General features: G+C 43.0%; 1 protein-coding gene across 1 annotated transcript in view; it reads right to left on the bottom strand.

The window, feature by feature from the left end:
• Positions 1–21,628, bottom strand: part of SORCS3 (sortilin-related VPS10 domain containing receptor 3) — a 275,728-nt gene that overhangs the window by 248,987 nt on the left and 5,113 nt on the right. The window contains exon 2 of the mRNA XM_010007928.1: positions 21,542–21,623. Coding sequence (XP_010006230.1) covers positions 21,542–21,623 — 82 coding nt within the window. The remainder of the gene's footprint in view (positions 1–21,541; positions 21,624–21,628) is intronic.

Raw genomic sequence — 21,628 nt, 5'->3', positions numbered from 1 at the left:
GACTCAAAAATGCCTGATCTCCCATAAACTCTAAGCCTCACAGCAGCCATTAACTCCCCCCATCAACTCTCACTAACCCCATTACAGCCTACAGCCATGGTGCTCATACACCAATCCAAGTGCTCACAGGTGGAAGAAAGGAAGCATTTTCACATTTCCAGAGACAATGGAAGAAATAGCATAAGCTACCTGCTAACACTTGATGTATAAATAATCTCAAATCTCTCAATTGACCATTAATGTCTTAAGCTTTCTTTTTTCCTCTCTTCATTTCTCAGCTGCTACACAAATAGGCAAAACCCCGTCATCTCTCCTCATCCTTTGTGCTGCCTTTTTCTGAAAGCAAGTTAAATTCTCTCCTGGTTTTCAAGAACAGACAGAGCTTCCCTTGAAACAGTCCTTAAACCACCTGATTTTGCAAGCCGCTTCCTCTCTTTTCTTTTTTAAAATGCTGTTGCTAGCAAAGAAAAATTATAATTCCACTAAGGCCAAAAGTACCAAGGGCCAAAGCTCCTAGTGGTACATTAATAAACAGAAAACTAGCTCCAGTGCCCCAAACCCAACAACACTAAAAACCTTTAAAGACAGCTCCAATAACTGAAGAAATGTTGCCAGCAGTAATCAGGTAACTGGCTGGCCATCAGCACCACATCTGAGAAACATGGAATCTTGGTCCACATACGAGTGCTCTGAGCAAATCTCAGCTCTGTCAACACATACATTTCAACCTGTGACATTTTAAAAGTTGACCCTATGGATTGATTGTAGGCAGTTTAATACAAACATTCAGCACATGATATTTAAACTTCCTACCTCAGATTATCAATGTTGACAGATTTATCTGTGACTGGAGCTGATTGGAAAGTACCCATGCTCCCTTTTCAACATTTTCCTCATTTTTGTAAACATTCATGATACAATTTTTAAAATTGCTCAAAATACTTAAAACGCTTCTCCAGCACTGAACAATCAAATATCAATTCCCTGAAAACATTCACATAGTACTCCATCATAAAGTCCATTGATTAAAATGGAAACTTTTCAAGAAATTTTCAATTTGCCTGGAGAACAGATTAAATTTAAACAACAACAACAACACACCAACAGTAATTTTATAATCACTCTCCTCTCCTACCTGCCTACGGTAGTGATTTTATTCTCATTTTTAAACTAGAAGTACATGCAGTTAAAATCTAGGTGAAAATTCTTACTCAATTTAACATTTGCCATAAAACCAGTAAACAGCAATGTGATGTATTAAAAATAATTTTTAGTGGGACCAGTATTTTTCAATTATGCCACCTAAATATGAAAACATATTCCTTTTAAAAGGAAAGTCACTTTAGATAATGTATTAATAAAGCATTTCAACAGCATTTCAATAGCTTTTTGTGCCTTTCTCCTTTTTGCGTTCTTTTTCCAACAGCAAAAAGCAATTTTGGGGAAAATACTTTGGCATAAATATTTCATGTTTAGTTTCCTCACAAAACATTAATGCTCCTTGCTGCAGTTTACTTCCCCATGAACGTCAACACCAGCAGTCAGTAGAATGTGCCCAGGCTCAACTCAGCCAAACTCATTCTGCTTTGCATTGCCCAAAATCCAACTGGCATTTCTCAGGCAGCTCAGAGATCAACACTAGACTTCCCCCAAGGAAGCTTTCCCACTGAAACCAAAGCAGAGAGAGAGTAGGCTGTATACTTCAAGCTCTCTACAGATTACACTCAGTATTTAAGTGATGGCAGGATAACACCACTGAAAGAGGAACCTTGATTTACAGAGAAATAGCTCAACAGATCACAAGTTGCAGAGGTCACACCACAGTCCTTGCTCACCTCTTCATACTCTCGGCATTCAAGGTTTGCAGATGTAACACTGATGAAAGGAAGTGCACAGGGACAGTCATCCCCCAGCACCTGATCCAGGTCAGACCCCAGTTGGCCACACACAAAGTAGGGGCTTGTCCTTCCCCTGCTTCCCAGGAAATTAACGCCTGCAAGCAGACCATTTCCCACTGTGTTCATACCCTTATGATCTAAGTAGAGAAAGCTAGCAAGCAAGAATCACTTCATCCCATCATATTCCCAGGAAGATTTATATAATATATATAACAAACAAGACATCATCTGGAAATGCAGAAAAGATGGGTGGCATTTTTGCTGAGACAATCACCATATAAATGCATTTCACAGCCTCAGACTACAGTAAAAGTGAAAGCTAAGGAAAGACAAGTCAGTGCCCATTTATTTTTTCAGGAAGCAAGACTTCAGACCGAGTCTTGGGTGTCACAATTACATCACAGTCTCTTGCAGTGATAAGTAAGATCTGTCTGCAACCAAGTGGAAGCAGGATGCCAACATCTGGTGGCAACATATAAGCAACAAGCACCTGAAACAAGTGTGCAAACAAGCAAGAGGGAGGTGTTTGATACCTGGAGGAGTTAGAGGGGTCAAGGATGGTGTGTTCACTCAGCACATCATCTGCTTAGATACCTTTATTTATAGTCCAGATAGATTATATACAATTTCTATGCTTCAAATCCAATTAATTATCATCAGCTCACTCTGACAAACCCCTGCACAGAAGTGAAAGATAATTTACTGCTAAAGTTGTGTGTCTTAAGCTGAAGCAGTTTTCTTCCTCTGAATACATTATTGCACCCTGCAAAGCCAATGAGACAAATCTAAATAAGTGTGTCGTCCCCCTCTGCAGTCATTGTGGCATGTTTGTTACCATTAGAGAAACATCTCTGAGGTTAAGCAAGGGCATGAGCTTCAAGATTTCTCCAATGATAACCTGCAGTGAATGTTCTGTACTCCAGCTTCTCAGTGGATTTTGATCATCACTGCCAGCACGAAAAATAGTAGTTTGGCACCTAGCAAGCTTAGAGAAGCATGGTCTCACCATGAAGGAACATCTAGCCATGTGGAGGGAAGGTAGGTCACAAGAGCACATTCCTCCCTCAAACACAAAAACCCTTAAGGCAGGATAGTGGCCTGAAGACTGCCTAACATGGCCTAAAGACAACATGGCTGACCAAACAATCCTGCCAGATTATCTATGGCCAGCAAGTCCTCATCTTTGCACCACTTCCTGTAGCTCTACTGGACTCAAACCTCACTGTCACTTGGCCTCCCTGCTCACAACTTCCCTCTTGGTTCCCAAGTGTTTCACATCCCTGAACCACCCAATCAATACTATGACCCCAGCTTCCTCTCCCTTCCCTTCTCCCATTACATGGTCCCCTGTCTCAGCAGAAGCTGGCAGATAATTGCCAGAGGTCATTAGTATAGGCAGGAAAGAAATGGGCTTTTCCTCTTCCCATTGTATTTCCTTTCTGGGTTAAACACCCAAAGGAGTTTGAAATCAGCCCCAGCCCCCTGGTACTTCCCTGCACATGGTCCTGAAGTAGGACTGTTCAAAGCCAACTCAACCATCAGCCCTCTAACATACCTGCCTCTTCTCACCCCTGCAGCCTTCTACCAGCCTCACTCAAATCCCGCAGTGATGCAGGGCACCCTCTCAGCAGCAGCCAGGGAGCCCAGCTAGAGCATTTAATCTTTGAAGGCACTTTCAAAGTGCCTCAGGAAACACTCAAATATCCAGAAACATTTCCTTTGTACAGACAACTTTAGTTAGAAAATTAGATAGAATAGGAATGATGCTGGGAAGAGGAGAAAAACACACAGGTTGCCAGTAATTAATAAGTATGCCTTGCAAGCTTCTCCCAGTTACTTGGCAACTCAGAAAGTCTCACCAGAGAGCAAGGGGTAATTAGGCAAGTGACTAAACTGGGTGTTTGTAGAGCAGGAACTTTAGGTGGATAATGGAATTATTTGATGTATTCCCACATCTTTATCATCCTGTACTGGAATTACAGATGCCAAATAAAGTTGAGGGAGACTTCAGATAACTTCTACTCTGTTCCAAGGTAATAATGGAAAAACAATTGCTAAAATTATAATAGATCTTTACCCTCATATCACTTTTGCTCTTCCCTGCTGTACCTGTATTATAAAATAAACCAGGTCAGGGCCCATTTGCTGGTCCAGAGACCACTTGGCACGTCAGGATCAGCCTCCAACTGGCTCAAATTCCTTCCTCCCCAAGACAGGGTGCCAAAAGGAAATATCCTTGGCCTACTCTGTCCCCAAACTCAGGCCTAAGTTTGTCTGAAAGTATTCTTTGGCATGGAACAACAACCATGCTTGGGGGGACACCAATGGCAAACCAATCACAATCCCACACTAAGCCAAGCAGGAGCCAGTCAATAATCTGGAAGTCCCTGGGCACCACATGGAGTGAAATAGGTAAGGAGCATCCATCCTGAGGTGGACACTGGGGCCCAAACAAGTAGAATTCACCATCATTCACAGGGCCACAGCAGAGTCCCTGTGAATGCCCCCTTCGACAGGTTAGTGCCTGTTCTGGTGGAAGAAAATCTGAGCCATGAATGTTGAAAGTGGCCTGGCTTTCTTTGGACCATAACCACCATGGATGGATGAAGTGGACAAATAAGTCATTTGGCAGTAGAAGAGGTAGCAGTAAGACAAGAGTGTTTTGCTAAAGAAGCGGTGGTCTTGGTCAGCCCTGTGCCAGGCTTCCCCAGGCACCTTTCCCTTGAACTGCCATCTTTCCGCCTCAAGGAACATCTCTTTGCAAAAGGACCTGGCTCTGGCAGAAGGAAATAATCTTTGACAAGTTCTCTGGGGATTCTTTGGGGGTCCTTTGACAATGAGAAGAGAGTAGAGTTAAACACTGGCAACACCTGCCTGTTCTTCCTGCTTTAATATTGTCCCTTTTATTAACAACAAGGAAATAAATTGTTTGAAAAACTATCCAAAAAAAGCAAAACAATGCCCACGTATCATTCTTCAGATAAAAATAATTTTGAAATCTGACACTTATGCAGCTCTGTAGCCACAGTAGGTATAAATAATTCAACTAAATATTATACTCATAACTGTATTTTGTAATATCACAACAGTGTGGTTTAGCAGACCTCTCCAAATCTCACTGCAACAGCCATTAATACATAAAATGCAATTCACTGTATTAAATGTGTTGTTTAAAGGCTAAATATTTCATCAGAAGTAATTCATTTTAAATAATCAGACTAGGACTCTCCTCCCAGCACCAGGACAAATCTTCATACACTTCCCATATTTAGAAATGAAATTACATTTCAAAAAGCAAACCATAAATTAAATTTGACTGGAACATCTAGGCAGCAGCTCTTGGACTTCAACCCCCTGCAGACTGATGGGATCACAACCAAACAGGCCACAAGTCTCACCACTTTGTTCTGCTGTTTATGCAACCCAGGCAAATTAAGACTGGAAAAACACAACAGAATGGTTCCCATTTATTGCCTGCCTTGAACAGTGGCCAACGCCTGACACTCTGCAGGAAGGAGAATAAAAAAGCATCATAGTCCAAACCTCAGCTGCCAACAGCTATAGATAACAGTGCTTATCCAGTGCTTTTCATCAGTCATTCTCAAAGGGCTTTGCAAAAGAGGTCAGTTTCCTCTCACAGGAGGGGAAACTGAGGCATGGTGGGAAACTGCTTGTTAGTGGTTAATGTAAAGGATGAGCTCATATACGTTTCACTGAGTACTGCACATGTGAGCTCTACCCTCTTGCTTCCAAAGGCACTGATTACTCCATTTTAGTTGCAACTTAACTTTGGGGTAAAAAAAAACCAAACCACAAAGCACAAACACAACCACCAGACAAACAAAACAGCCCTTTAAGCAAAATAAATTAAAAATACTGCAGATGCTTTTGTTGGATCTCAGAAATGGGACCATATTACCCAGATGTGAAACACACCTCCCCCTTCAATCTCAAACACACCAACCTCCTGACCTACCCAGCCATAAAGTGGTGAGTTTCTAACCAGGACATAGAAGAGGGAGTCTGACTTTAGGCCTTGTCAACTGCTATTATTAGTGAAAAAATGTTACCAAACCCGTATTTAAAAAATGAAAAAACAAACAAACTAAACTAAATCAAAAACAAACCCACCAAAAAAACCCTCTACACATACTTTTGGTGTAAATGTCTCAATTTAAAAACTTCTTCCACAAAAAAGCCACTCTCTTAAGTAACTGTTACTTTCTGGCCACCTCCAGAAAAGCATGTAAGCATCCACCCTGCTTACTGACAAACTGATGTCAGCAAGGTAACTCCTTTAATTTAAACAAAGTAACACAATCTTATTAGCAGGGCCTGCATCAGACACTAAAATCGCTATTTTTATCCATGGAGTTCCTCCAACAAGAGCACATCAACACCGTGACCTTCTTTTCATCAACTTCACACCAAGATGCAGCACAGCGCAGAAAATCAGAGGGGGTGGCATCTTCAAGTGACTTTTTTTTTTTTTTTTTACAGTAAAATATCAGCTTAATAAGGTCAACATATTTTATAACTCCTAAATTGTGCTGAATTTGCTTTTGTAAGTATATAATTATAAAGTTTAATTTTAACCTTTTAAAATAAAAATCTCAGCTTTTCTATACAAAAGAAGCCTTTAAATCCTTAAAAACCTGGGAGATGTAGGTTTTTATTTGGCTGTGTTGTTGGGGTTTCTTTAAATCAGAATGAGACTCTATGCTTTGCCCAAGTCAGCATCTGGGAAGACTTGCCAGGATGGAGATGGGGTTAGGGATTAAGTCAAAATTATTTCCCTTCTGTCAACTACCCTACACACACTCAAAAACATCCAGCTGAGCAGTAAATTATTTGCAGAACTCTGTGCATGGTGTATGCTTGATTCCAAATAGATGCCAGATACAATTCAATGCCAGATACAGCTGTGCTACTGAGGATTGTCAGATATGTGACATTGGGAATAGATGGACTTCTGGTCTCATCCAGCACATCTGATCTAATGTTCCTGGGCATATGTCCAAAACCCATTAAACTCAATAGAAATGCAAAGAATTCACTGGCTTTAAGTCAGATCTTGTATGACAACAGACAGGAATAGCTAGAGATACTTAACCTGTCAAGGAGAAGAGTTAATGGGAACTTGTGCTAATAAATACACCACCTTTACTGCACTGTCTATTTGTGCTTTAAGTCATTCAGGCTCAAGAGTCAAGGCCCAGATGATTTCTCTCAGTCCTCACCAAGACCCTATAAAGCACTGGCTGCTCTCCTCAGATGAGCCAGCAGGACTTGAGCTAGAGGGGAACCTAAACCAAGGACCTGTGAAGGACCAGCATGGCATGGCTAGAGACAGTCACTACCAAAATGGAAACTTAGAAAAGTGATTCAGAGCCCAGACAGTAAGCAAAGCAGCAAGAGAGCATGCCACATCACAAGCCAGGATGGTCTCCACCAAGTCAATTGAAGCACCCTCATTTTTTTTTTTTACTTGCTTTTTGGACACAGCTTGGTGAAACTTTGCAACTGAAGCTCTCATCATCACTAAAAGCTACTTCTAAAGAACTGTATTCCTGGATTGCTCTGCCCCTTCAAGAGACAACCCTCTGCTTCACCACACAGCTTGATGGCTTGTGACACCTGGCAATTTATCAGATAATTAATGCTCTTCTGGTTGCTGTCTGTTATGAAACACAGGTTGAAGCACAGCCATGCAAGTGGAAAAGGCTTTCAAATTCTATCCTGCCCAAGCGCACCAGCAGCCAGAGAAGGGGAAGACACATGCAATTCTCATCTTACACTGATGGAGTGCCAGTATAACCACCAACTTCCAAGGTATTATTGTTCCCCTACTCCAGCATTAAAAGACTAAAAATAAGTCCTTGAAATATAACATGCTGCTCTGACAGAAGCTACTATTTCATCAAGCTAGGGTCCTTATCAAGGCAAGTGTTTTTCACAACACTAAGGATTTAAACCAAGCTCAGTAGTTTCATTAAAGAGAGACCAAAGGGTTCCAGTGACAAGTCACACTCCAAGCAAGGGTCCAGAACAGCACTTCCAGCCTGGCAAAGGGATCCCTCACAGGAACTGAGCTGTCTGGCCAAGTCTGTGTATTATTTATCTACCCCAAAATGTTAAATAAAACCAAAAATTCCTCATAATAGCTGTGTCTCCAGCAAGCGCAAAAGAGTCTGCAATCCCAGCTCAAGGCTAGAGCATAGCACAATTTTTAAAAATCTGATTTGATAGTGTATCACAAACTGTTCCTTCCCTCCAACTTCCTTTCAGGAAGGTGGTTGTGACCTCTCAAAGCAACAGCCACCCATGAGCAGTGAAGAAGCAATGCACTGAACTCAGAGCACACCATTCCCTGAAAGGCTTGGAGAGATAATGTGAGCACCAGGAATGGACACACCAGAACCAGCACAACAGCATTCAGAATATATTTTCACACAGCATTTCTCTACCCAGTTATTGTCTGAGACAACTCCAAATATCATTTAGCCAGGGAATATCTAACCTGAACTGACTACATCCCAGACACCTGAACACTGACTCCAAATAATGGCTTTTCTTTCAAAATACTGCTTAAGTGCCCAGTACCTGTGGGTGCCTTGCTCAGTGGACTTTTATTTATTTTTTTTTTAAATTCTAGTGTTAATTCCTTCCATTAGGTACATTTCCTGTCCCTGCCCTGGGCAGAAGCTGCCACAGCAGAAGGATGCACAAGGAAGACGCATCAGGTCAAGTCAAGCACAAGCTTGCCTCTGGAGGGAGAGCATTTAAATAAAGAATGAACCTGAAATAGCTACCAGCTTCCCTGTAGCCAGCACTGTCTGTCAGCATGAATTCACCACAGGGGACTATCACGCAGGAGCAAAACATCTTCTGGTCCCATATGCGTGAGGGAGAAACTGAGCAAAAATCAACAAGTGTGCCAAGCCCAGAGAACAGCACAGGGTGGTGTCAAAAGGACAGAAACAACAGCAAGTTCAAATTCTGTTTATGCAGGGTCAAAAACAACCAACAAGGCTATGCCATCCATATTCTATACAGTATTCTGTAAAGACACAAAATTTGTGCAAGGTGTTGCACATACACCTCGGGGCTGGGAAAGCCTTCCTCATTCCCAAGTATTTGCCACTAAGCACAGTTTTCTACTTATCTCTTAAAACCCTACAACTCCACAGGCACTTTCTGAGAAAAAACACTTTTAGCTCAGGACAGAAAAGATTGCAAGGACAGACCTCAACTAACTGTCAGTCCTCTTCCATCTTTCCACCATTCCCTCTCATCTCCTGGCTAGTTAGATCTGCAGGTGAGAGCAGAACCAAACCCAGGGAAAACACATGGTCTATAGGAACTCCAAATTCAGTCATGGAGAAACATCTGCAGCTCATTCAGGCTATAGTTTGAGAACAGCCTCCACTAGTCAGTGACTTCCATGACTGTTAACCTTCGTCTTTGGGAAAGTGGATCATAATGTCCCATTTTGAATAATATGTAGCATTCTCAAATGTTCCAATATTTTATTTTACCATCTAACGTTTGATCTCATTATTCAGTGCTGAAGTTAGATTTGTCTCTTTCCCCCTTCTGTAAGTTTTCACTAAAACACCTTCTCCCCAGTTCAGTTTATTGCCTCTTTCCAGTAGCACTACAGGAAGGACAAATTTTAAAAAAAAATTAAAAAAATAAAATAATAATTTAAAAATAAATAAATTCAAAAGCACACAGAAAGCTAAGAACACACAGAACAAAACCTGAGCACAACTCAGAAAGGCAGGCTTTGTTACTTGTAGCATGTGAGGTAGGAACAAGTAATGACGATAATCTTTAATTAATTAAAAGCAAGGGAGGGTAGAATTGAGCCTGCAACAAAGAGATGCAGTACAAGCTAACTGAGAATGGTACACCGCCAGTGATGTTGCCTTTTGATTAAAGGAACACGGTTACCAGGCAGGCTGGCGAAAAAAAACAAAAACAACACACAACAGTGAACAATATTAATTAATTAAATTAAGGCTCCTCAGTGCTGATGCTGTAGCTGTGGTTTAGGTTGCCTTCAAAAAGAAACAAAGTTTAAGCTTTGGATGCAATAGACCATGTTGTCTGTGAGTGGGCATGGGGATAACTGTGGAATCTGTTGACCAACTTGAATTCAACAGTGGAAAAAATGTCACAGAGATACTAAGTTCCTCTAAGTTCAGACGAGTGAAGAGGCAGGTCCCCTAAATCTGGCCTGAACCATAAGACACCAGTGTCCATTCTCAGTGCTGGCATGTCTCCAGCTGATCAACTGACCACAGCCAGCCCTCCAGCTCACCTGCAGTGATCAGCCAAGTACACTGTGTGCCACTGCTGCAAATGGACTGCAGAGTGAGGGATCATAACAGAGATGAAAGAAAACACAGAGAGAGAAGAGTACTAGAAGGGCAAGCAGTTAAGTCATATGTGATGGCTAACTTCTGTTGCTTAACAAAACGACCAGCCATCTTACTCATTTTCCAAACCTTTGGAGAGCAGATAGTTCTCACAGGCCAGGTGATTAAGTGTTCGGTGCAGCTATTGGGCCAGAGGCTCAAAAACACTCAGCAGAAATCATAATCCAGTGAGGTGCCCCAGCCAGATCTTTCTCTGCAATATTCCATGGCCCACACTTTTATGAAAGCCCTTCTGTTTAAGGCTCAGCTGCCCAGAAGAGACCGACTGACGCTATTGAACCACCTCTATTATATCTCAGCAACACCTGATATGGACAGTGTGACTCCATGGGGCTTTCTCCTGGTGTTGCTCCAACAGTTGCCAAAGCACATTTGGATAAAGAATCTCTTTCTTCTAAAATAACTGTTCTCTCATGCAGCATGGCTATCATATTGGTTTGAAAACTCATGGGCAAGCCTTTTTTTCAGGCCAGATGGCAAATATACCTCCTGTCTGATGTGCAGGTCTGCCTGGCTCCCTCCCCCATCACACACTGTGGTCAAGGTGACCATGGTCCATTACATGCAGTCCCACCAGTCTTCCATCTTGCACCAGCCTTTTGATAGCCAAAAAGAAGCAAAACAATGTCCCACAGCAAACAGGGCTCACGCCTGTTCAGATAGCAGGTCTGTTTAGGAGAGCAGGGCCCCAGCCTCAGGTATCATTCAACACAACACTCCCACTACAATGTGAAGTGCTACCAGCATTCTGCTGACTAGGATAAAGATAGAAAGATGCTGTGAGTCGTCAAAAAAGGACATTACCCTTCACATAGAGCCCCAGCCCTCCACCTTGCAAAAGACTGACATGAAGAGAACCAGCCCAGACCCCATACAAGGGGCCAGAAGATTTAATTGCCCTGGCTCACTCAGGAGTCCTTCACTTGCACTTGGCGTGGGGCGCAAACTTTTCCCCGTGTTGCAAAGTGTAAGGAAGCCACCTTAATGATTCCAAAAGCTAGTAAACCCCTTGAACTTTACATACTTCTGTATTATCCCATTACAAGACTGCACAAACAGGCATCTAGACCTACATGTGCCCTGCTATGACATTTATTCTATAAATTATTCCAATCCATTAAAAATAAACCACAAAATTCAGATCCAGCTCCCAACCACCTCAGCAGACAGATGTGACCCCTCTCCTGTCTCTCTATTTCCAATGCAGCCTCAAATTCATGGCTTCCACAGTCTCATGTCAATTCTCACCAAGCCCAAAAGGAGCTGTTATTTCAAATAACACCACCTGAGAAGCCATGCTGGTAAAAGTATTAGAAGAGCAGGAAAAGATGCTCTTAAATCACTTTCAGCCAGACCTTTGCAGTGCTTTAAGTTGATCAATCTGTTAATGACTTTAGCTGAGCACATTCCACTTCTCTATTATTAACAAGACTCCTCCTCTTCCCCTTCTTAGCTCCTCTTCTCACATATTTCTCCTTTATTTCATGCAATCTCATAAAAAAAAAAAAAAATACAACCAGCTTCTGATCTGTGGCAGATGAAGCAAAATTATTCCTTTGTCACTAAGAAGCCATATCAACAAGGTACAGGAGTCAGAAAATTTGCCTTTCAACTTTAGTTCTGACTGGCAGCACAACACAGAGGAGATCCATCCTTTCTGCCTTGCCTTAGTTTCAAAAAAAAACACAAACAAAAAACCAACCAACCAACCAAAAAAAACAAACAAACAAACAAAAAAAACCCACCAAGTTACTTGTACTGCTGACCTTCCTTTTAGTGACTTCTGAAATACAAAGCTGAATTAGGCAGCATTAGACTGTACTTTATAAGTACAGTCATGTCTGTCACCCTGGTAGCACAAAATTGGAAATTGGCAGGGTTTGGTGGCAAAGGAGAAGAAGCCTAAAACAGAGAAATCCCTGTGAATACACAGCCATCCAAGCCCCTACCTTGTGCAGAAAGAATTCTCCCCCAGTCTTCTGACAGAGACAAGTAATGGCAAGGCCTGCAGGCAGGTGGCCCTGTTTGCCTGCATCTGGTGGCATTGATCACAGCTGGGGGAGATTTTCCAATCAGGCCCAAACTGCAGGGAAAACCTAATAACCAGTTAGAAGTCCCACTCCTCCCTTGTTGTACCCATGAGGGCCTAAAGTACTTTTGGCAATGGCTAAATCATGTTTTATACATTCTCTTCCACCCAACAGCTTTTGCAAATATCCACCCATTTTAGGCCTCAGAAACAGTCCTGCATGCGAGTTAACGCTTCTTTTCAGATAGGGAAGCCAAGGGATGGGGCAATGCACACACCCTGCCTCCTCCCCATTAGGCACAATGAAAAATCCAAAAATCATGAAGACAACCTGCATGTACAGCCTGCTCTCCTCTGGCACCCCAGGGAAACACTTTTCTCTCTGCAGTGAAAGTCAGCAAGAACTCTGTGATCAAGCCTTTTGTTCCACTAAACCCACACTAGAGTCCTCCACCAAATCCCAACAAGGGGCCAAATGCATTTCCAGAGCATATTGGCAGCATCACTGTCCACTGAAAACATAGCAGCAGTACCCAAGCTACAGACTGGTGTAGTGTCTGAAGCAGTACCAAAGGAGTTGCTTTTAGGATCTCAAGGCCTTTAGCCCATCATTGACCTAAGTGACTTGCTGTGGCCCAGTCCTTGTTTTTCCAAGTCCCCAGCATCCATTTTAGCCCCCAATGACAACAGTAAGTGCAACCACTTTTCCCAGGAATAAATGTTACTTTGTTCCACCATGCAGCGGCTGAGATGAATTCCAGTCCCTTCTATCCCTCCAGACTCATAGGAAAGAAAAGTGGAGAGGAACAGACGCACTAAGACCTGTTGTCACGGTTTGACTGCTCAAACCAGGACACCTGTGCAACATCTTCAAGTTGCTAAAAATTTTGTGGAGTCCCAAGTGGCAGAGACCTGTCAGGACAAGAGTATCCTCTGCAGGTCAGGCTCCGGGGAGAGGGGCAATGAAGCACAACTCCCCTGCCCTCACCTACCAGCTCTAAGTGTTGTAGGAGATGGAGAAGATCGGCAGCAAAGTGGATCTATCGACTGCTATCCTTGGGGTTAGTCCTGGAGAGAAAATGGGGCACAGCAGCTGCCGAATGGAGAGCGTGCAGGGCTTCAGCAGAGGCAGCCAGGATTCACATGGCTGCTTCCTGGCACTGAGGAGGTTAACATCCCTTCTCCCAGCCCAGCAGCTCTGCCGGCAGGTGCGGGGGGGGATTCTGGTGGTTTTACAGGCACATGACTCAGGCTAGAGGGGACCGGAGCAGGTGAGAGACCCCACAATTGGGACTCCCATCTTCAGGAAAAAGCCTGGCAGCAATTAGAGAGGAGCCGAGACAGTATCAGCTGCAAGGGGGGTGAAGTGCTTTACCACGGCCGAGTGCTCGCCAAGACTACTTTCCCCTCTCGCAGAGGGAACCCCAGGCAGCAGGAGTTTCACCGAGTCAATTACTTCAAGCGGGTTTTCATATCAATATTTCAGCAGCGTCTGTCTTTCCAGCGTGCATTTCCCAGGCCCCAGCTGCCCTCCCCAGCCGTTGCAGCATTTTCTTTCCTTTAGCAAATGCCCACGCTCCCTCTAGTGCCCAGCTCTGCTTTCCACACACCAGCAACCCGGCACCCTTTCCTACAGCATGTACCCCAGGGTGTCCAAATCACTCTGGAGCTAATTAACAGTGATGCTATTTGGGGCACAGAAGCCCTGTGGTGCTCTGCAGATCTGCCTGGCTAGCGATTGTGTCACACGGCAGAATAGGAAGGGGAGAAACCATTGTGACAGCCTCAGTGTCAGAGATCCTCCTTCAGCAACAGGGCTTTGCCAATCCTGCCAGTGGGAGAGCAATCACGCTTCCTTCAGGACTGAGAAGGAGGAAGAAAAAGAGAGGTTTAATTATCCAGCATCAGTCTTTTCTGATTTTTATTGTATGCTGGGACTGCTGGCCATGAGGACTGGGAATCGACCCCAAAATTTCCACAGCAGATTATTTATCAGATATGTTTAACACACACATAGCCACACTCTTCAAACATGCAGCAAACTTTATTCAGTTCCTTCAGTCTCACAACACCCCATAAAGGTAGGAAAGAAAATACTGCTTTGCCTTTCTTTTCGCACGAGGAAATATTAACAAAGATGCTGCCCTTTTCCCTGGAAAGTTGGGATCTGGGAATTTGTATGCCTTGGATTCCTGCAGGGAGTTTAAGCAAACCAAGAAAATTACATGCAAAGGTGTGGCTTCATCAAAGCAGTATTTTCTAACCAAGGGTTATTTTGGTTTAAAATCTATGTTGGGCTCTGCCAAGTACCTCACCAGATCAGTTTCCAGCATGGCTTACAGAGTGGGTCAAACTCCCCCCTCCCAGAGCCAAGCAAGAGAGAATGAAGGGCTGTGCACAACAGTGGAGGACACTCATCCACCCACAGCCCTGTAAAAGAATGTAAAAGACCCACCAGGCCTTGCTGTACTGCCCCATGTTTCCTCACCTTTGTTCTCATTTTTCATTCTTACCTTGCACTTTTCACTGCTGTAGGATCCTGCAAGTTGAATTCTCAACTACAGAAACTGGCCTTGATCAATTTTAAACTAATTTCCACTAAAAATTCAACCAAATAATTTGTTGCTTTGAGGATTTTCTGCATTTACAGCATTCAGTGCTTCACAAAGAACATGGCATTTAATTTGCTGCCTTGATTAGAGGCAAGTTGGACTCTACATCTTCAAACACAGATCCTGACTAAAAACTAAACTTGACTAGATCCCAGCCAAACTCAAGCCTTAACTCCATAACAGACAGGTTCCTTGCAATTGTCCTGCAACCAATCCAGCCATGACCTCGGGCTTGGCCTTCAATCCTGAAACAAATCTGGATTTGTAAGAGCATACTAACTGAGATAGGCATGTACTGCTCTCCATTATTCTATCTACAAACATTCAGGGAGCTTAAGGAGCATGAAACTGTGGTATGACTTAAGGAAATTCTTGACTGTACCTAAGTACAAATTTCTGACTGCTTGAAAGACTGGCTTTCAGCATCCTTTAGCACAACCAACTTTAAAGATACTTGCTCCCTAACCTGTGCTTTACACATTATATGACAATGCTTTTGGTTTTTTTCTTGAATCTTTACTCCAAATCCAGCTATAAATTTCAAAACTCTTAGAAAGTTTCATCTTCCCACAGCCCTAAATTTAAGAAAAAAAATTGCCTCATCTCACCTCCCTTTTGGGAAAAATTTCTCCTGTCTAATATCAATTACCTGCTCAAACTCATTTTCAAAATACTTTGTAATCTAATTGGATGAATGTTTTCCATTAAATAAATTAATTAAAGAATGTTTCTGTTTGCATTTGAATCACTGTGAAGCTTAGCCACATATTGCAAGCCTCATCCCTGAGCATGAAATGAGTAGTGAGGCCTGAAGGGAAACTGCTGACAGGTACCTGGAATACGAGCGGTTCTGTTACCAATCTCTGAGCCACAAGAACACAAGACAGCTTGCTGCACTAGGCAAGGTAATGGCCTAGGGAATCTGCCAGCTTCAGAGTATCCACACACAGCCCATCCACTGGACTTCAGCCTGGCTTTGCAATGAAACCAGTCTGGAGAGAAATAACCTGAAAATATTCTCCAGATACCTTCCTGCTCTATTGACTCAACACAACCACAAAATAATTGGAATGCAAGATTTTTGTCTTTATTTCCCCATCTTCTATTTGAACATTAATTAAAAATGTATTGGTAGTCCTGGAGAAGGACTTTAGTGGAAAACTTCATTACTAAGGGTAGTGGAAAAGTGGCATATGTATCAAGACATACTGACACAGCAGGCCTACCTTCAATGGCAATGAGACCACAATCTATCCAAAAGTCATGAGAAAGAAACAGCCTAGAATAGCAATTAAAATATCTACCAAATGCAATGCATTTAGTATGATTGCTCTATCACTATCTTGCACTCCAGAAGTAAACATTTTAGACTGAAACCCAACTGGACTGTTGAAGTAGTTACCCATGGCTGACAACAAAATATAACACTGCCTGCCTACAGGTGGATCTTCTGCCCTTCCTCCCTTGCAAGAATAGCAAGTCTCTTTGGAATTGCAAATACTGCCCACCTTGTTCTGCCCATCATACACTGCATTACTAGGCATCTTAATGAAAAACTACCTGGCAAACAGCAAGCCCATCAGCCTCCCCAGCTTGTAATTCACAATGGGAATGAGTAATGTTTCAGCATCAAACCACCGGTACATTAGCAGATCACACCAGAACAGTGCCAACAGCATTCAGAAGAACCATTCCCGGAAGAGACAGGCTTCCCTGCGAGAACCTGTACAGCCTGCTTTTCACTGCCAGCCTTCAGAGCTTGAACAGAGTAAAGGAATAGGATCAGTGGTAGCAGAAGGAAAAAAAAACAAACAACAAAACAGAACCCCAGGAGGGCTGGACTCGATGATCTTTTGAGGTCCCTTCCAACCCCTAGGATTCTCTGATTCAGAGAAGAGCTGTCTACATGAGCCTTGAAAATCTCCAGAGATTCCCAAAACTTTCTCATGCCTTGCTGCACAGCTTTCTTTCAGAAGAAACTTTTCCTAATGTTCAATCTGACATATGTTGTGCCTGTTGCCAGATGGTATATCCTCTTCAACCAACAGGATAAGCTGCATCTTCTTTTTAACTCTGCTTCAGGTGGCTGTACACTACTGTAGTACTATTAACCACCTCTTTACCAGAATCTTCTCCCAAAGACATCTCTTATTCCCAGTTTTGGGGTGAATCTCACAACCACATTAACTTGCAAGACAATGGCCACAGGCCGACCAGACCTCTGGACAAAACACCGTAGCATGGTAACAAGATAAAACGAGTCCAGTCTCTCACCAGCTCTCATCCTGCCTTCCCCAGCTTTCAGAGCCTGGATCACACTACAAGCACCAATGCAATTGTGTGACCTGCACAAGCAGCAGCTCTATCACTTCAGCACACTATCCTTCTGCATGTTTATCTTCTGCACTGCACCGAGATAAAAACATGCACTGCGGCCATTTCTCCTAGAGCATGAAAATCCCAACCTCTAGGATCATAAAGGAACTTGGCCTGGAGTTGGCTGAAGCAACCTGCAATATTGCACGTGCCTTAGACAAATGCCCTCTCCTGCCTCTCCTGTGACATTACAGTGCATTTCTTCATCTTTATGTCTGAAGTTTGCCTCTGGTTACTAGAAAGGCAAGAGCATGTACACATGGGATAGCTAAAGCACACAATGATCTTAAGCTGAAGCCTCTCCACAGATAATAGATTGGAAATATCTTCTGGAGGTTAAAAGAAAGAGAAAAATGTGCATCGTTGCTTCTTACATAGAAAAAAGCACACCCACAAAACCACAGAATTTGTAGCACTTCCATCATGGAAAAAACGTGAACAGAATTAAGTACTTCCTATAAATAGCTACATTCATCAGAGTGACAACTCTGAAACTAATGACAACAGTCCCCCTTTACCATTCCACTAGTGATCATATCAGGAGAGCAATCTGAGTAAGTGTGTTTTATCCACTGTAGCTTTTTGAAATCTCCTGGAAAAAACTATTGTCAGGAAACAAGATAGCAAGGTTTAAAGCTGTAACAGCATTAAAGGTGCTGCTACTTATCTTTGCAGGTGCTTATCTAGCTATCAGGGAGTGAGGAAGAAAAGATAACCTGAGGAATCAGATCATCTTTGTTGGAGAGAGCATCTGGTGAGCAGAACTAGGAAAATTTCCATGCAATAGCATAGCCATTGAGAGAGGGAAAACAGGTGTAGACGATCCAGCTGCTCACTGAAGGGCACTTTCATACACTCTGTGTGTGTCTGTCTGTGTGTTCAGAGAATGGCTTTGAAAAAAGAATGGCTCACAGATCTTCTGGAAATAATGGTAGTTTTCACTAAAATTTCTCCTTCCTTCAGAAAGGCCTTAGAAAGAAAGCTCTGTTATCTGCCAGGTCTCTCAAGAACTTCAGGGACCCTTCTCTATAAATGCTTCTACGAGGGCAGACCTATTCTTCAAGTATCAGTCTCCTTTTTCAAATATCAAACCCAGTGAATCAAACCAAATCCCTTTCCCAAGAACGCAGAGAACACAAACCTCATTTCTACACAGAAGAGTATTTTTGTGTTGCCCTAACATTTTCGACTTGAAGATCTTCAGGTATTGTACAAAGTAGATATTAATTCTGCTCCACACCACCACTTTGTGGTAGCTAAGTAGTACTATCTTCCTTTAACATGGAAGAAGAGATCCAGAGAGGTTAATTGTCTTTCCTAAGGTCACAGAAAAAGCCTCTGGGCAGGACAAAACAGAGAACCCAAACTCACCAGCCTTTTGGGTCTGTCCTAATGCTGACCTCACCATCTGCAAGTGGAGAAAACAAAAGTTTGTTGCCTGGAAGGGATTATTTTTAATAAGTTGAGATTTGAGGGATGTGGGAGAAGAGGGGGATAGAAGACAGAGGGGGAGTTGCTCTAAAAATAATTTTATAAACCACAGAGGTCTTTAACATTCTAGGTAACAGGACATGCAGCAGCTGCAAAGCTCTTCCCTTTCTGAAGTGTCTGTAAATCTATATGTTCCAGTAAAAGCATGATTTTTTTAATTACAGTTCTTTCTTCTTCTTTGTAAATCCATCCAGTTGTAAGGAATCCCTCACCACTAATGCCTGATTCAAAACATACTTCATTGCTTCATTGCATGAAATTTGATTGATCATGTTTTTAATAAATCGTACAAGATAAAAGCTGAAGTCTCTTCAAGTAACAGGGAATTGGTAAAGACAAGGTGTGCAACTCTAATGTCTATGCTGTTGTTTTCAGGCTACCAAAACATGTCCTACCTGCTCTCCTAGGTCATCTGGCATAATCATGACTCTTAGCATCTTTAGTCCATTTTCAGCCTTCCTACTGCTTAACATCTAATGTGACCGAAGAAAATATGTTCTGAGGTGAGAGACCAGGAACCAACGTGGCTGGCAAAAGAAGCCACACTTTCCCTGAGTGACCTTGGGCAAATTGCTTGACATTCCTGTGCTACAGCCACCCCAACAGTAGAATTAAGTAAAAACTTAATTGCAGGCATTGAATTCAGCCTTCTCTGCTAATAAATGAAAAGACCCAGGCTCAAGCTTTTAACTTTCCCTCTATGGTGTTTTAAAAAAAAATCCAATTAATCACCAAATGCAGTGCTTTGTCCAAGAGACAGGAGAGACAAAGTCTCCAGATGCCAAACCTCATAGCAGAGAAATCATGAAAAGATAACACTAACATTTATGAACGTGCCTGCTTGTCCTTCCTACAAACACCATGCTGGCAATAAACACCAGTCTTTTCTTTTTGCTTGTGCTTTTGAGTTTGAAGCTTTAAATGCACGGTATCTTGAGGTGCAAAATCTTAATGCAAGTTGTAAATGATTGAGGCATTTTCCTTTATTACCCTTCTCAGTCACCTAGAGTTAAAGAATAAAGGAAACTACTTATTTAAATGGCATATTTCTACGAAAGAAATAAAGGAGGGAAATTTTTGTGAAAATCACTTTCTGACCTGCACTTCAGAAAAAATAACCTCTCTTTCCCCTGTAAATGCCTACAGAATGAGTTTTCTCTGCTACTCTAAGCTGAAATACTCAAAAATATTGGAAATCCATGCTGGGAAGAGATAGAGGGGGATTTTAGTTTCTTTTGCTCAACACTCCTTAATTCAGCACTGAAATGAAGCAAAAGAGAGGGCATACAGGTTGTTTTCTTCACTACATGCCATGTTATATTAAAAATAAATACTCCTAGAGACAAGTGTAGTTCTAAAACATACCATGCAGCTGTTCCCTCTTGAATGTTTACTTTCATCTTTAATGAGAGTATAATTCATGTCTAGCAAACACAACTGCCTTTAAAAAATGGTTAAATCAAAGTAACATCTACATTGCTGTCAGAATTATTGCCTAAGTAATAATACAGAACAAAACTTCCAGTCAAAAAAATAAAGAAGTGGTTGAATTGCACATTGTGAAGCTATAGCTGATGCACAGATTGATAGGTAGAGAGATAGACAGACAATTTGCTTTTTAATGACTAATCAGTTTCATGAAGAACGTATCTGAAAATCCAGCCAATCTGTTTTATGCTGTTAATTGCTTTATGCCTATTTCCAGTAGTGGCAAAACAATAAAAGAAGCATTTTCAAGGCAGTGACAACCTATAATAATCAGAATAACGGGAATATTGTCACCAGACATAAAGATTTCCTGGAGTCCTTTAGATTACACCCATTCTCAGACTTTATATTAGAGTGGAGATAGTATTTCTGATTCCAAGTTAGAAGAAAATTGAAGTTCTGTCCTCAGCCATCTGCCAGGCATTGCAAAGCAGGGTGCGAGGGAGGGCCCTGCACTATCATGGCACTACAGCTTGTGGGCTTTTGGGACACCCACCCCACCCGCACACACAGTCCCACAGGCTTCCAGGGACATCTCAGCTACTCGGTATTTTTTACTACAGTGGAAAGTCATGAGATGCCATCGCTGTTTTACAAACTTCCCACTGTGGTTGCATTACTTGTCTCCTTTCATAGCCCTTTAACGTGCCGTGGGGTTCTCCATCCCTTAATGAATTAATGGGATCTCTCTTTTCGCCAGCGTGCAGAGCGGGAACAGGAGGGCTTTCCCACCACCACTGTGCATCGCTCATCCCCTGGCACAGAGGCAGGGAAGCGTGCCGAGGTGTATATTACATATGAAGAGAAAGGGGACCCAGCTCTGCAGGCACACGGGACAGGCGGGAGCAGGGAGCCGGGGGTCTTCCTTGTGCACTCCCTGGCCGCTGCCGGCCCGGCCCCACTGCGATCCCATGGCTCTACCCCGGAGCTCGCAGCAATGCCTTCGGGGGCAGCCGGGAAGGGAAAGGGGTTCCCATTCGCTTTCCTCTTTTCCTAGCGAAACTTTTCTTGTTTTCTGTGGCCATCACTCCACGTCCCACTCGCCCCGGCAATAAGAACAAGGTGCCCGCCAAGCCCCCTTCTCCTCCCCGCACCCCCGGCCGCAGCGGCCCCATCCCAGCTGGCGGGAGGGCACACGGCCGCCTCCCCGCCGCCGCGGGGCGGAGCCGAGCCGGGTCGGGGCGATGGGGCGATGATACTCACGCTGCTGTTGTGCCCGGACCAGTGCACCATGGCTTGGTTGTGCGCCGCATCCCCGGTGAGCGCGAAGGTGGTGCTGCTCAGCCTCAG

Source organism: Chaetura pelagica, unplaced genomic scaffold (genome assembly GCF_000747805.2).
Source record: "Chaetura pelagica isolate M959 unplaced genomic scaffold, ChaPel_1.0 scaffold531, whole genome shotgun sequence".
In the NCBI taxonomy this organism is placed as follows: domain Eukaryota; kingdom Metazoa; phylum Chordata; class Aves; order Apodiformes; family Apodidae; genus Chaetura; species Chaetura pelagica.
This window is presented reverse-complemented; position numbering and strand designations above follow the sequence as displayed.